General features: G+C 31.8%; 1 protein-coding gene across 2 annotated transcripts in view; it reads left to right on the forward strand.

Annotated features, from left to right (window-relative positions):
* The first annotated feature begins 1,675 nt into the window (after positions 1–1,675).
* The window catches only part of LOC114335773 (peroxisomal targeting signal 1 receptor), an 82,105-nt gene continuing 69,304 nt past the window's right edge, over positions 1,676–14,476 (forward strand). For both annotated transcript variants that reach the window (XM_050642611.1, XM_050642612.1), the window contains exons 1-2: positions 1,676–1,986; positions 2,040–2,173. In XM_050642611.1, coding sequence (XP_050498568.1) covers positions 1,797–1,986; positions 2,040–2,173 — 324 coding nt within the window. In that variant the 5' untranslated portion in view covers positions 1,676–1,796. The remainder of the gene's footprint in view (positions 1,987–2,039; positions 2,174–14,476) is intronic.

Consider the following 14,476-nt stretch of genomic DNA (forward strand, 5'->3'; position numbering starts at 1 on the left):
AATTCAGACCATTACCCGTACGCGCGCCAATGATGAATATAAAATTCTTCTGTTACCTGTAAATGAGATCATTTTAAACATTTTTTGCAGCTTTGCACGTAGTTGAAATCGTATTAGTAATATTTTCTGTTATTGCTCTATAAAATATATATAGTATATATTATATTAGTTTAGTATTACTATATTGGATATTAGTTCTTGATGATGTATTGAGAAATGAAAAATACTGGCCAAGATGTTTTATTTTTCTGCATAAAAACGGTGCATCTTAGGAAAAAAAGGCAAGAAAGATATTTTTTATCAAAAATTAAACGTGGAATTTAAAAATAATTTTTAATTTGAAATATCTCAGTGGCGTCCTATTTTTGTCTTTAAAAAATTCAGTCTATTACCCGTATGCGCGCTAATGATGAATACAAAATTCTTAATTGTACGTCAAAAAATGCGCAATAACTATCTCCTAAAACTCACCAAATTTTATTTTCATAGCTCAACTGGTCTTAGAGCAATAAATAAATTGGCAGTTTGAAATAAAAATTTCAACACCCCGTATTTCGCAAACGAAGCATTTGCGGACATATGTTTATAGAGCAAACCGGCATTGTTTTTTCATGTGGAATTAGCCCTTAAAATGTTTCATACTTATTTACTAATACCCTGTATTTGTGATTTCTGTTCATAGATTTTCGATTTTTGTTCACATACTTTTAATAAATATTTTATTTTCTGCCCATTAGTCTTTTTACATGGTAATTAAGTTAACTACCCGGTTTTATCATACCGGTTGGACAAAACCGGGTATTTTGCAATATTTTCATAAAAATAAAAAAAAATTAAAATATAAAAATATTTTTAAAAATTGACATTGGCATATCAAACTTAAGTCATTTGAGAATATTTCAATCTGCAGCAAACATTTGCTACTCTCACATAGCAAAAGATACATATGATTTTTGGAGTGGTACCCGGTTTTGTCCAACTCTCCCCTACAGCAAATAGTAGAGGCGGGAAAAATAAATCAAAAATCGCTTGAGGAATTGAAAATAATGGAAGAGAAGGGGAGAAAGAAAGATCCATTAATCCATGGTTGGACAATGGAAAGTATGTATTTGTTTCAAAACAATTTCTAGCTTCCTAAAACGGAAGCATTTTTCGAAAAAAAAAATATCAAGAGAGGAAAGTCTTTACATATCTTGATGAGATACGCCTAAAAAATAGAAGGGTACCTACGCTAGTAGCGACATAAGAATAATATACTTAGGTCGCTTAATAAATAAGGCGGCAAAAATAACTAATAGCCAGTTTTATAAAAAAAAATCACATCTTTTATGTTGGGAATAGTTACAATCACTCTTGGCATACAAAATCAAATAAAACTGCCCATATAAGACAACTATGTGAATTTATATTAAAATAAATGGATTTATCTGGTCTTTAAATGAAAAGAAAAATATAATATTGTTTTTAAAAACACCGCCAAAAATCAAATTTTTTAAATTCTCAGTAAGCTACCCATTATTCGTTTAGATAATTATAGCTTTGGGGATCGTACTGCGTTTCTATTGGTGTGCGTCTGTTGAATGTCAACCGTAAGCCAATAGAAATACGTTATTTCCTGGTAAGTGATGTATGGAAATCGGAACATATGTTTGACAAGTATTTGTTGACATATATTGCTTATCAAGGGGCAAGAGGAAAGAAATGTCATTTTTTAGAGTCTAAAGTTAACTTCCACATGTAATATTTTGATTAATTTTGTGAGAGTGAGAGTTATCAAAGTTCAAGTAGTTACAAAGATGGCATTTAGACCCCTAACTGAAGCAGAATGTGGCCAAGCGAACCCCTTAACAAAATTAACTTCGCACATTACCCGTGATCACACATTTTCTGATAATCATGGGCAAGTTTTTCAAAGTAGTTCAGACCAATTGGTTGAACAATTTCTCCAGGAAACCAGAGCCATTCCTCAAAGTTATAGGATGGACGGTAAATTTCACAGACAATCTTAATTTTGTTTTGCTAAGTAATTTAACTTGCAGATTTGATGAGGGAAATGCACGAAATTGAATCTCAAAGGTCAGCTTTACCTCCCATTCCTGCTTCAACAGTCAAAGATCAGCTGCATGACAATGCCTGGGCTCTTCAGTATATTGAAGACGGAAAACGATTTAATGTAAGCTTATATTTTGCAGGGTAATCTATAGATGATGCAATTAATTTTCTATAAATCATATAAACAATGGGTTATCTGCACCATTAATGTTGTCAAGAAATCTAGTGACCTTGCCAATGGGAAAGCAGTTTTATCAAGGTTCTTAGTATTATGATAAAAAATCATTCATTAGACTTTTAGAAACATCATTTAATTAACATACAAACAAAATTATTAAAATTTTCTAGCAAAATACAAACTTTTTTATTGAAGCATTTGCTATAAATCATTTTTGTATTCTAATTATAATCTTATTCAATTGGCAATCTTAGTTCATTATACATACCAAACTAAGAACAAATGAGTTTCTTTATTAAATTGATGACAATTTATGTGAAGTTAACAATAAAACACTGAAAACTTCTGTTTTGAATAGGGCTTTTCAACGATTCTCTATTGTTTAAAGCTTCGGTAATGAGTCATATAATCTGTGTATATTAATCATAGATATAATAACCTGTAGATTAGGCTAGCTATGGGCCGCTCTGTGCATCAAGGTGTAACGCTGATATCAAGGATGCCATTGGTTAATATTCATTTTGAGTGGTCTAGCCATCTATGTCCATCATATCGCCTACTGAGAACAATAGTGGGGAAACCCGAAAATCAACGTTTTTGAGTTAAGTCCATCAACCGACATCTAAATATGCCCTCTTTTATGTGCAATATCAGCGAACAATTATTTAATTTCCTTATTATTAGAGGGCACCTACATGTCGTTAGGGTATTGTGAATTTGTCAAGTATGTTGATGCATTAACGACGAAATGCCAGTTCTAAAATTGTCTTCTTTGGGAATGTAACGAAACTTTATATCAACACAAGCGAATCTCCAATTACTCCGTGTTTCCACGTATTTGAGCATTGAACTATTATCTTTAAAAATAGTAGTGCAATGTGCAATAGTGGCGAATGTGCACTTGTGTCTGTGTGATCTTTTTGGTTTGTGTGTTTTTTTAAACAACTTCTTACACACAAACTCAGTTTCAACCGAGAAACTTAGTTTCTTACTTAGAAATAGAAAATCAAGAAAGCGACCATGCACTTTGGAACAGTATTCTTTGGTTCCACTCTATCGAGAACCAATATCCATTTCTAAAAAGAAGTTTGATGACTTGCAAAGTCTCTTATAAAATAAATCAATTCCTTCCGCCCACAATCAGTTCTTCAGTACCTTGAAATATGAAACATAAGTGAAATAATGAATTTTATTTTACTATTCATAGTTCTTCTGCTTACTTTCATTTTTTATCATGTTTATCGTTTTCTTGTTAACAGAGATAATGTTAATAATTATTACTTAAGATCTAATTTGGTTATTTTTCTATATACTTTTATTGTACTTTAGATTCATTTTGTGAATAAGTTTTTGGTTTGTACAATAAAATATGTTATTTGATGCAAAAACCAAACTGTTGTAGCGTAGTAGTAGCAAAGTATAGTGGCGAAACATCAATTAAACATCCTCGATAATGCAATAATGACGTAACGCAAAAAAAATCTAAAATAAATATCTGTCCTTCAAATAAAATTACTTCTACTAATTGGTTTAAATACCTAGAAAGCATATTATTAGAAAAATTTTGCAAAATGATTACCTATTAGTAAGTTATGCTATGTAGCAGTTTCATCAAAGCTTCAAATAAGACTATCTCTAAATGTTCATTTTGAAGTTTCGCCACTATTGTTCTCACCAGGCAATATGAGCAGTATCGCTTAGTAAAAAGAGATAGATAGACCACCGATCGACTGCCGCGGGTTACGTTTTTTTGCTCAGTATGCCTTGTCTATGGTTAACATGTCTCTGATATTAATATTATACATGGATTATACAACATATGACGGAAGCTCGAAACAAATGAGAATCGCTGAAAAGTCCTATACTTCTACAAAATTTTGTATAAATTGAATCCATCAATTATTTATGTGCATATAAGGATGCTGCAAAATAATAGTCAAACTCAATACAATAAGATAATCTTTACAGGAAAAATACTATCATATATGGTATATGCATATCATATATCTCTTTCAAAACGGCCCATCAAGATCGTGATGGGCCACCCAAATGATTCCTGCACTTTTTTAACTTAACTTTTTCGGGCCCAGGATGATAGTAAAAGATTGTGTCGCTTAATTCATAAACACACTAACACACAATCGTTTGCTATAGTCCTGAGGCCAAAAAGTTAAGTTAAAAAAGCACAGGAATTATTTGGCTGCCTCTAAAGGAATAAGATTAAATGAACTTAAAGTAAAGAGGGAGATGATGTAGTTTAAGAAAATCAGCTAACATAAAGAAAAAGTTTTTATACTTTTTCTGGATGAAATTTTTCCATTGGGAAAGTTTCCCCCAAGAAGAGCAGAAATTGTGATAACAATTTTAAATAATTGCTATGGACAAAAAAATCCATTGAGTTTAAACACATTTAGAAATTCGTAAAATTTATGTTAAAAATAATACATTTTGAGATGAATGCACTTTGTATGGGGTTAAAATATCACTGGAATTTAAAAAGATTTTAAAAAACTTAAAATTTTCTGGTTTATTACACGAAATTTAAAGTACTAGTACACTTTAGAAGACCAAAAATAAGCATTTTTTCAAGATTTTTTTTCTCAGAACCTTTATTACAAATGAACATAAAACTTTATACATATTAGTAAAAAAATTCTTGAAAAAAATTATTATTTTTGGTTTTCTAAAGTGTACTAGTACCTTAAGAAAATTTTTATTTTTTAAACGCTTTTATTTAGTTCAATAGTTTGCGTCAAATCTTTAGACATTAATTTGAGTGCCTTTTCTCCAATGCAAATGAATGAAAATTTGCAGACATATGCATTCGTGGGAACAATACACGAATAATCAATAAATTTTTTTTCATGTTTATTAATTGTTTAAATAAAAAAAAAACGATTTTAATGGAAAATGCTTAAATTCTCTTTTTTTTACAATGTAAAAACTTGAAACTTTTACGTGTTGTAGGTAATGATATGAACTATACATAATTTCACTTTTTACGTTAATTGTTTACCTTATGCTTCATAAATAAACAATAAAGTTTCAAATTTTTTGCCGATTCCAACTACTTTTTATGTTAGTACATCATATGTTTTATACATATTTTAAGAAACATGACGATATATTTTAATGTTTGAAAAGTGTAAGACTGAAAAGTAAAAAATAAAAAAATATGAAAAAAATTTTTTTAAGAAACGCTTTTTTTTAGTTACGTGTGACTAAAATTAAAAATATTATAAAAAAAATCAACAAAAAGCAAAAAATAAAAAGAATTTAAAAAATCTAACACATTCGTTAAAGAAAAGCGTGGAGCGGAAACCGTTTTTTCGATGAAGACGCGCCACGCTTTTCTTTGATGAATGTGCTAAATTTTTTAAATTTTTTTTATTTTTTGCTTTTTGGTTGATTTTTTTATAATATTTTTAATTTTAGTCACACGTAACTAAAGAAAAGCGTTTCTTAAAAAAATTTTTTTCATATTTTTTTATTTCTTATTTATATCAAATTAAATCTATTGTGTATTGAGTTAGTTACTCTTTGATATCTTTCCATTGTTACCAAGAAATACATTTTACTGTAAGTAAAAGGACAACACCAAGATATCTGAGAAACTCTTTAGACTACAATAGTTTATACAGTTTCCAAAACAATCAATATTGCGAAGCTTCATTGATTTGTAAATAAGAGAATTTTTTGTTCTGAGAATTCTATGGACAGGAATATTTTTAACAGTTTTTGCAAATTTGTTTATTCTCTTTAGAGGCTTGGTTTAGCTTCTCAGTACAACACTCATGATAATTTCCTTTGTGAATCCTCCGTTCAATTCGTCAAAAAAATTTTTCTAAATTTTATGTCTAGCCTGTTTTCTTTGACACGCAGTGTATTTTATAAAATTTGTCTAGTAAAAAATTCAAATGTTGTTCCTGAATTTAACTTTTAACACTAGAAAAATATGTTTAAAAAAAAAATAAACTTAAGTATCAAATTATGTAAAATTTAATTAATTTGGAACATATTGTAGCATGTTAAGCCCCAAAATATAGATGCTCTCCTTTCATATCAGATCAAACATACTATGGCAATATTTAAGCACAATAATGCTGTGGCCAAATTGGTATGCACAGTCTGTACTAAAACATGCTGTATACTCTAGTGAGTCCACAGGAGGCTAAATATGTTCAGTAATTTTTCTAACAAAGTCCTATATCAAATATACTAGCTACGTCACAGTGGCGTAGCTAGCCCCAAAGGGGCCCCATATCAAAGTTTGTCGCGGGGCCCTTTACCACCACTGATATGGCATAGTGCTAAAAAAATGTTCAACAAAAGAAGCAAAAACGCTTGCATAGAATAGAATAGAAATATGCTTTATTGTCACTGAAAATTTTACAATTTTATGGACAAAGCTTACAAAGAGTAGGAAAAAACAACAACAAATACTGAAATTACATAAATCGTCAATATTATCGTCGAAACGATACAGTATGTTTCATTAATAATTGGAAATATTTTAACTGTAGATTAAGGTTTGTATAGCGTGTATAGGTGTGTGTAGCTCAAAATATTAAGGTTTAACTCAAATCATCTACTCCGAAAATGTCCTAAGGTAGCTGGAGTTCTTTGGAGATGGTGTCTTTTAATTAGTTTTTTTTTAAATACCTTCTATTTAGAAAAACGAAAACTGGTACGTCTATGTATCTTGGAGAGAAATCGATTTCACAAATTTCGAATTTCTAGTACCGGTCATATGCGTCCACTTTGGGTAGGGCAACGGTTATTTTGTCGCACAACTGTTTTGTCTTTAATTTTTAAGCATTTTTGACACTGGGTTATTAAATTGTGAGGCATTCTAGTGTTAAAAGTTACTGATACTTTAAGTCGGTAGGATCCACCGTTTTCGATAAAAATCGATTTGAAAATTTTTCTTTTTTTGAATTTAAATAATATTTGAAAAAAAATTAAAAACTATTACGGTTTATTTTACCAACCTAAAGCAAGAGTAACTTTTAGTACTAGAATACCTCATAATTTAATAATCTAGCATCAAAAATGCTTTCAAATTAAAGACACAAAAATAATGCGATAAAATAACCGTTGACCTACCCAAAACGGAAGCATATGACCGGTACTATAAATTCGCAATTAATGAGATCGATTCATCTCTGGAGTAAACGTACCAGTTTTCGTTTTTTGTTTCCATAGTTTTTTTAAATTTTTCTCAAATTGAAAAAAACACAAAATGTTTTAATCGACATTTCTAGAAAACAGTGTACCGAGTTAAAGCAAGAAGTCCTTTTATTACTATAATACCTCACAATTTAATAATCCAGTGTCAAAACGGCTGAACAGTTAAAGACAAAAAGGTTATGCGATAAAATAACCGTTGCCCTACCCAAAACGGATGCCTATGACAGGTACTAGAAATTCGCAATTTATGGAGTCGATTTATCTCTGGAAGATAAATAGGCGTACCAGTTTTCGTTTCTCTAAAATAGAAGTGTTCTGGAGGTATTTAAAAAATAATAATTACAAGACGTCTTCTTCAAAAAGCTGTAGTTCCTTTAGGAAGTATTTTCAGACTAGGTGATTTGGGTTAAATCTTAGTAGTACAGTAATCTCTCTTTATAACGATTCCCTGTATAACGATAATTCCTCTATAACGATCAAAATACTAAACATTGTTTGGTTCGTCATAAGAACAATGTATTAATTGTTTCTCTATACCGATATCGTTCTCTCTTTATAACGATAACTTTTCAATAGTCGATGACCTCACTTTTCAAGAAACAACTGATAACCATTTGCGTTTGGCAATAACTAAGATAACTAAACCGTGAGAATTTTACCAATTAAAGATAACACTTAGGTAATTGAAACACAGGGAATAACTGACAAAGCTCTTGCGTAGGTGTAACTTGATAAAAAGTGATTAGTGATTAGTGAGTGATTCATTTTGTGGTTCCAATTTAGCAAAAATTTGGTGGTTCTAATTTCAATCCGATACGCAGACAGTTGAGTAACACGCTTTTATCGTTCTGGCGGTGTGCCTTAACTGTTTTCACACAGATGTTGTATGTTGTCCTCTATTGACGACTTCTAAGTTTCAGTTTCGGTTATATCTCAGTCTGTGAACAGTCAAGATGTTTTCGAAAAAGCGTAGAGTACTATCGGTTGAAGAAAAGTTATCGATAACTCGGGCAATAGAGAAAATTAACACAAGTTATTTAGTACAGTATGATTACTATTACAATAACGATTTTTTCTCTCTCTCTCTGTATAACGATCTCTCCTTATAACGATGAAAATTCCCGGTCCCTTGCATATCGTTATAGAGGGAGAGGACTGTATTTTGAGCCCAGGAATCTACAGTTAAATTATTTCCAAGTATTAATGAAACACCCTGTATATTGCAAAATTTAAATAAATTGCAAATTGCCTAATACAACCTTGGGAACTAATAAGTTCTGCGTATAACACCCAAATATAGATAAAAATAATAAACCTAATAAACACTAATAAATCAAAGTCAAAAAATAGATTTGAATTGTTGAGACTCATTGTTTTAAAACAGATTCAGTTTTTTCAAGCCAAGTGTCAATAGACATTGAAAATATGACAAAATGAGTGCAAACAAAGAAGCTCTGTTCTACTTTTACCGGCAAGCGACCGGCAAATAGATATACCTAAATACAATTTATAGATAAAGAACAGATTAAAATATACGCAAACAATACACACTGTCTCAATGTTTCAAATATTCAAAGGTAAAGCGATTACAAATATTGCAATTTGGCATTATACATTATACAATGTCTCACACACAGCCAACGGTGAATAGATAATAAAAAGTAGCTTGAAAACAAAAAAAGCTCTGTTGTTAGAGAACGGTGAGAGGCAGAAAATAAATAAGTACCTGTACATAAATATAGTTTATATGTACATAAAGAATCCATTACACGAAAATGTCGATATCCAAATAATATACACTTTTTCAAAGCGTTTTACTTAATAGTGAAATAATTGTTAAATATTTTGTTCAATTTTTTGAATGGAATTTTGTTTCGACATTTCGCACTGGGGCCTCTGAATGTCGGGGGGCCCCGTATAATTGATACGGCGGTAGCTACGCCTCTGAACGTCAGCATGTTGTTGATACATCTTCTTCGCCACTCTTATGAACTTTTTGAGATTGATTCTGATCAACCATTGAAAAAATGTTATTAGTTCCTAATAATCGTCTATTCTTGGAGGCAGGTTTCTTCTGATTTTTCGTATCTAGAGATTTGTTGAAAAACTGCAGATATTTCAACTGTGATTTATCCAGAAGACTGTTTTCTTCATCTGCACAGAGGTCGGCTCCTGTAATTCAGATTTCCTGGGTTCCTCTGTAATTGAGGTTCTGAAACTATCAGTTATATCAGTCATATCGTTGATTAATATATTGATAATATTTCAATCAATGGTCTTATTGAATTTTGGAGTACACTTTGTTGTCCAGGGAAAGAGGTTGCTTTGGAGACTTTAGCTTTAAAGGTAAGCTTTACCACCCATTGGGTGATTCCATTGTTACGGGTGTTACATCTACACACTTTCAACATCATAAAAAAGGACTAGAATATTTTTTTAAATTTGTATAACAATTAAATAAGTTGTAATATAGTAAAATGATGTTTTTTATATCAAAATAATAAATTATATTGGTTAGTTAAGGGACTTAAATAACTAGAATAAGGCGTTACGGGTGTTACAAAGATTGGACAAGGTCTCTTGCAGAGGCATGAAAGTAACAAAAACTCTGTTCATTTTGCAATGTTAAAAATTTGATATAATTTTTTATTTCATTTTAAGGGTCTGCTAAACATAATTCTATAGTTCTATTATTTTTTAGTGCACAAAAAGTAATTTAAAAAATATATACAAGACTGTTACGGGTGTTACAGAAAATGTTACGGGTGTTACACTGTGTCAAGAATTGTCAGTTTTAAGTACTTTAAAATATTTTTATCATCAGTGAAAAACTTCTTTATATTTTTAAATAAAAATACCTTATTTTTTGGTTTTTTAAGGTAGTTTAATAGAAAAACAAGTTTTAAATAGTAAAAAAGATTTATTTGCGTGTGAAACCAACTAGTTGATGTTTTATATCAAAACAAACTAACAAAAGTAAAATTGATTAATCATCACTAAACTTTGAATACACACACTTTCCAGTAGCAAGTGTCTAAAGATTAGTGTTTGAAAGCCTTGTCTTTGAACTTTAACCATGATGCTTCTAACACTGGCTCCTTAACGTTGAATACACCTCTATTTGAAACTGGTATAACCATAGCACTGTCAATTTTTTTTTTTAATATCATTTCTTGTGTAGAACATCTCATCAGGAATATCAGGCCACTTCCAGTTTGAACCAGACTTTGTCATACATTGCACTTTATATAGGTAAATGTCCTCAATTTTAACCTCCGTCACCTGCCCAGGAAAAAATTCACCTTCATACTCTACAACCACAAAATCCTTTTCTTTGAAATCAGTTGGAGCATTGGTGGCAGGAAGTTCTTGAACAGTTCCAACCAGTGTGTTGTCACAGTCCTCATCCGAAGATTTTGATTCTGAATCTGAGTAAACATCACTGTACACCAAGCGTCTTTTCACCGCAACTCTACGCACATCTTCTTCAGGTTCAAAAACACTCACTTTGCTCATCAAAGATGCAGATGTTTTTGCGATGAGCAAGTTATTGCAGTCATATGGTCGGAAATGGTGACATTTTTGAATGCCGAGAATCGGTTTTACCTTCTCCCATCTTTGGTCCAACATGGCTTCATTTTTCTCTACATCTGCCTTGCTTATAAAGAGTGATTTGATTTTTGTTTCCAAAGTCTTGTCCACATAGTTATGAAACTCTTGAGCGTCATTAATTACGACCGCTCTTGATTTGACAGCTGTCCAGACATTTCTTTTAACTGTGCCTCCCAATCCATCTACAGCTCCTTTTCCGTGGGAGCTGGCAAAAAAATTCCATTCAACTTCTAAGTTGAAATCTGTTTCGAAAAAGCACAGATTAGATAGTGTGAATCTACTCTTAAACTGCCCAGCACAATTGTCAGAAAAAATGTAGATTTTGTTAATTTGTTTGCCGAGATTTACCTCTTCTACTAAGGCTTTCAGGAAAGTGTATACAGAATATTTGCTATGTGATCTGTCGTCACTTACAATCACATACGACTGTACCACCTTTTCTGATAACCAGACGCAGCAAGTGAACAAAGTTACTTGAGCGTGCGACCAATGCGCACTTTGGATTTCGTCTTGGCTGACAAGAGCATAGTTCTCGGCAAAGTCACATTGCATAACCACTTCATTCACTGCAATATTTTTTTTGCACTTCTGAAAATAGTCACTCTGTATCTTTTTAACAAAAGCATGTTTTTTGAACTTGGGTAACAAATCAGTTAAGATTTTGAGAGCATTTTCACATGTCCCACTGTGATCATGTAGAACAGGACGACTGTTGTTGTCTTCTTCCCATTGTTTCCAATGAATTTTCTTTTGCAAATCAACATCATTTGGAAGCAATACATCAATGTTGTTGTCACATTTGGAACACATTCCATACATACAATTCTCGTTTTGAGGATCACAGCACAAATGTTTTAGTAATTCATTGTGACATCTTGGAATAACTGGGATTCCTTTGTGAATTGATTCCAATAAGTTAATGAAATTGAAGTGAATTTTGCAGACGCAAACATCATGAGGCATGTCAGACACTAAGCATACATGTTCTGGCCGCCAAGAGAAAAAATTAGATTTGCCGATATTCACATCTGGAAACCTTTTCTTAAATTCCTCGTACGCCTCTCCCACAGTCATCACCATGAACCGTTTTTGCAACTTCTGTTTCTGTTCACCTTTTTTTCTTATTGTCTTAACATCTTTGATACCAGGAGTCTGGCGACTTATGTCATCTCGACAGAAAAATTCCACGACAAGAGCTCTGTTTTCTGCAGTTACATGTGCATGTTTTACTTTTCGTGTGCTTGAAACCAAAGACTCAATGCCAATTACATCACTTACAAGTTTTTTTAGGACTGCAGTTTTCTTGTGTGGGCTATTTGGGAGGCTACGTTTAACTTTATTCACAGCTTTTCCAAAAGTCCGAGGGGAATTGTAAGTTCCTATTGGTGATTCCGTTGGTTTACTCGTTGATTCAGCAGATGCAAGAAGTTTCTTTCTCTCCCTGTGAGCTTTGACTCTGTCATTTACTTTATTTCTGACCTGTTGCTGCAATTGGGGATTAGTTTTTAAGATATCCTTTTTCTTCAATCTTCGTAACTTGTCTCTTTCCCTTTCTTTCTTTTTGAGAGCCTCCCACTTCTCTGGATCTTTTTTTGTTTTCTCTCTATGTTTTTTTACACGATCCTTGACTGGAGCCATATTCTGAAAAAAAAAACAACACGTGAAACTTAATTGCATAACCATCAAGAAAGCTTTAAATAATCTCTAAAATGTACAGGATTGGCATTGTGCCTCATAGGCTAACTGCATGCTTGATTGGCAGTCGGCACAGTTGTAACCAGTATTGAGATCTGACAATTAATATGGTAATCTATACCTAATGTGACTTTTTTTAATGTTTCAAAACTATGGAATGCCAAAATAGAAATAAAGAAAGGCAGATCTTGAATTTAACTTCATTACCTAGTGAGTAGAAAGGTTTAGGCTAGGAGGGTATAACATCGTGATTTGTAAAATTGATAAAATAAGGTAATGGATTAATTATTATCATGCAATAAACTTTTATAAGAAGAGATTTCTTTTGGGGTTACTGAAAATATTAACAAATCCTAAGATTGAATAAACACAGAAATTATCAATGGTTGATTGATGATTACTTTGTTACAGGTGTTACATGGATGAAATGTAACACCCGTAACTCTTAATGTGTAACACCCGTAACATGTATTTAGGAGTTAAAACAGTTTTAAAGAATTAAAGAAATTACAAGATGTTACTAACTATAAACATAACCTCACTTTTACCAGAGGGTTTGGCAAACAAAAATTTTACTTGGTTCCTATTGAAACTTTAATATGTTTTGTGTTACGGGTGTTACAATATGCAATGATTTCTTAGATTATTTATAAGAACAGAAATATTATACTTACAGAAACAATAACAATGTGGAGTTGTTGTTAAAGCTTTGCTCTTCACTATTTCAGAACAACAATCAATATCAGCTGTTTCCAGTGTTCCATTACCAACCCTGTTAAAGTAAACAAAAAATCCCTAACTCCCTACCAACCAGATAGTAATTTTAAAATTGCTGTAAAACAAATTAAAAAAAATCAAGTAAAAAAAATCATTCAGTTATTGAAAGATTACACTTTTCTGTAGTGGAAAATTGATGTTAAACCATTTTATTAGAACTTTTAATTTTATAATGTGAGGGCCATTTTTGCTGGAATTACCCCATTCCTGCTTCAACAGTCAAAGATCAGGTGCATGACAATGCCTGGGCTCTTCAATATATTTAAGACGGAAAACGATTTAATGTAAGCTTATATTTTACAGGGTAATCTATTGGATGATGCAATTAGTTTTCTATAGATTATATATAAACAATGGGTTATCTGCAACAATAATGTTGTCAAGAAATCTAGTGACCTTGCCAATGGGAAAGCAGTTTTATCAAGGTTCTTAGTTAGTATTATGATAAAAAATCATTCATTAGACTTTTAGAACATCCTTTAATTAACATACAAACAAAATTATTAAAATTTTCTAAGAATTCACAACTAATTCTAGGAGCTCAACAACCCTTTTTGGGTCCTGGCTTGTTCTAGGATTTTCCACCATTCTGTTCTGTTCTTTGCTTTGTTCTTCCAGTGGATAATCTCAAGTGTTTTCAGATCTTGTTCTACTTGTTCCATGTATCTAAGTTTGGATCTTCCCTTTGACCTTCTCCGTACTGGTGTTTGCCTCATTATATGTTTTGGTGTTTCGGTCTCCAACATTCGTTTAACATGGCCCATCCAGAGCAGACGTCCGATCTTTATGGATGTTATGGCGTCGGGTTCGTTGTATGCTGCGTATAGTTCAAAATTATATCTTCTGCGCCATACGTCATTTTCTTTCTCCCCCTTATATATGTGTCTGAAGATTTTTCGTTCAAACGTACCTAATAAGTTCTCATCGCTTTTCGACAGTGTCAATGTCTCTGATCCATATATAAGGACCGGT

This window comes from Diabrotica virgifera, chromosome 2 (genome assembly GCF_917563875.1).
Source record: "Diabrotica virgifera virgifera chromosome 2, PGI_DIABVI_V3a".
Classification (NCBI taxonomy): domain Eukaryota; kingdom Metazoa; phylum Arthropoda; class Insecta; order Coleoptera; family Chrysomelidae; genus Diabrotica; species Diabrotica virgifera.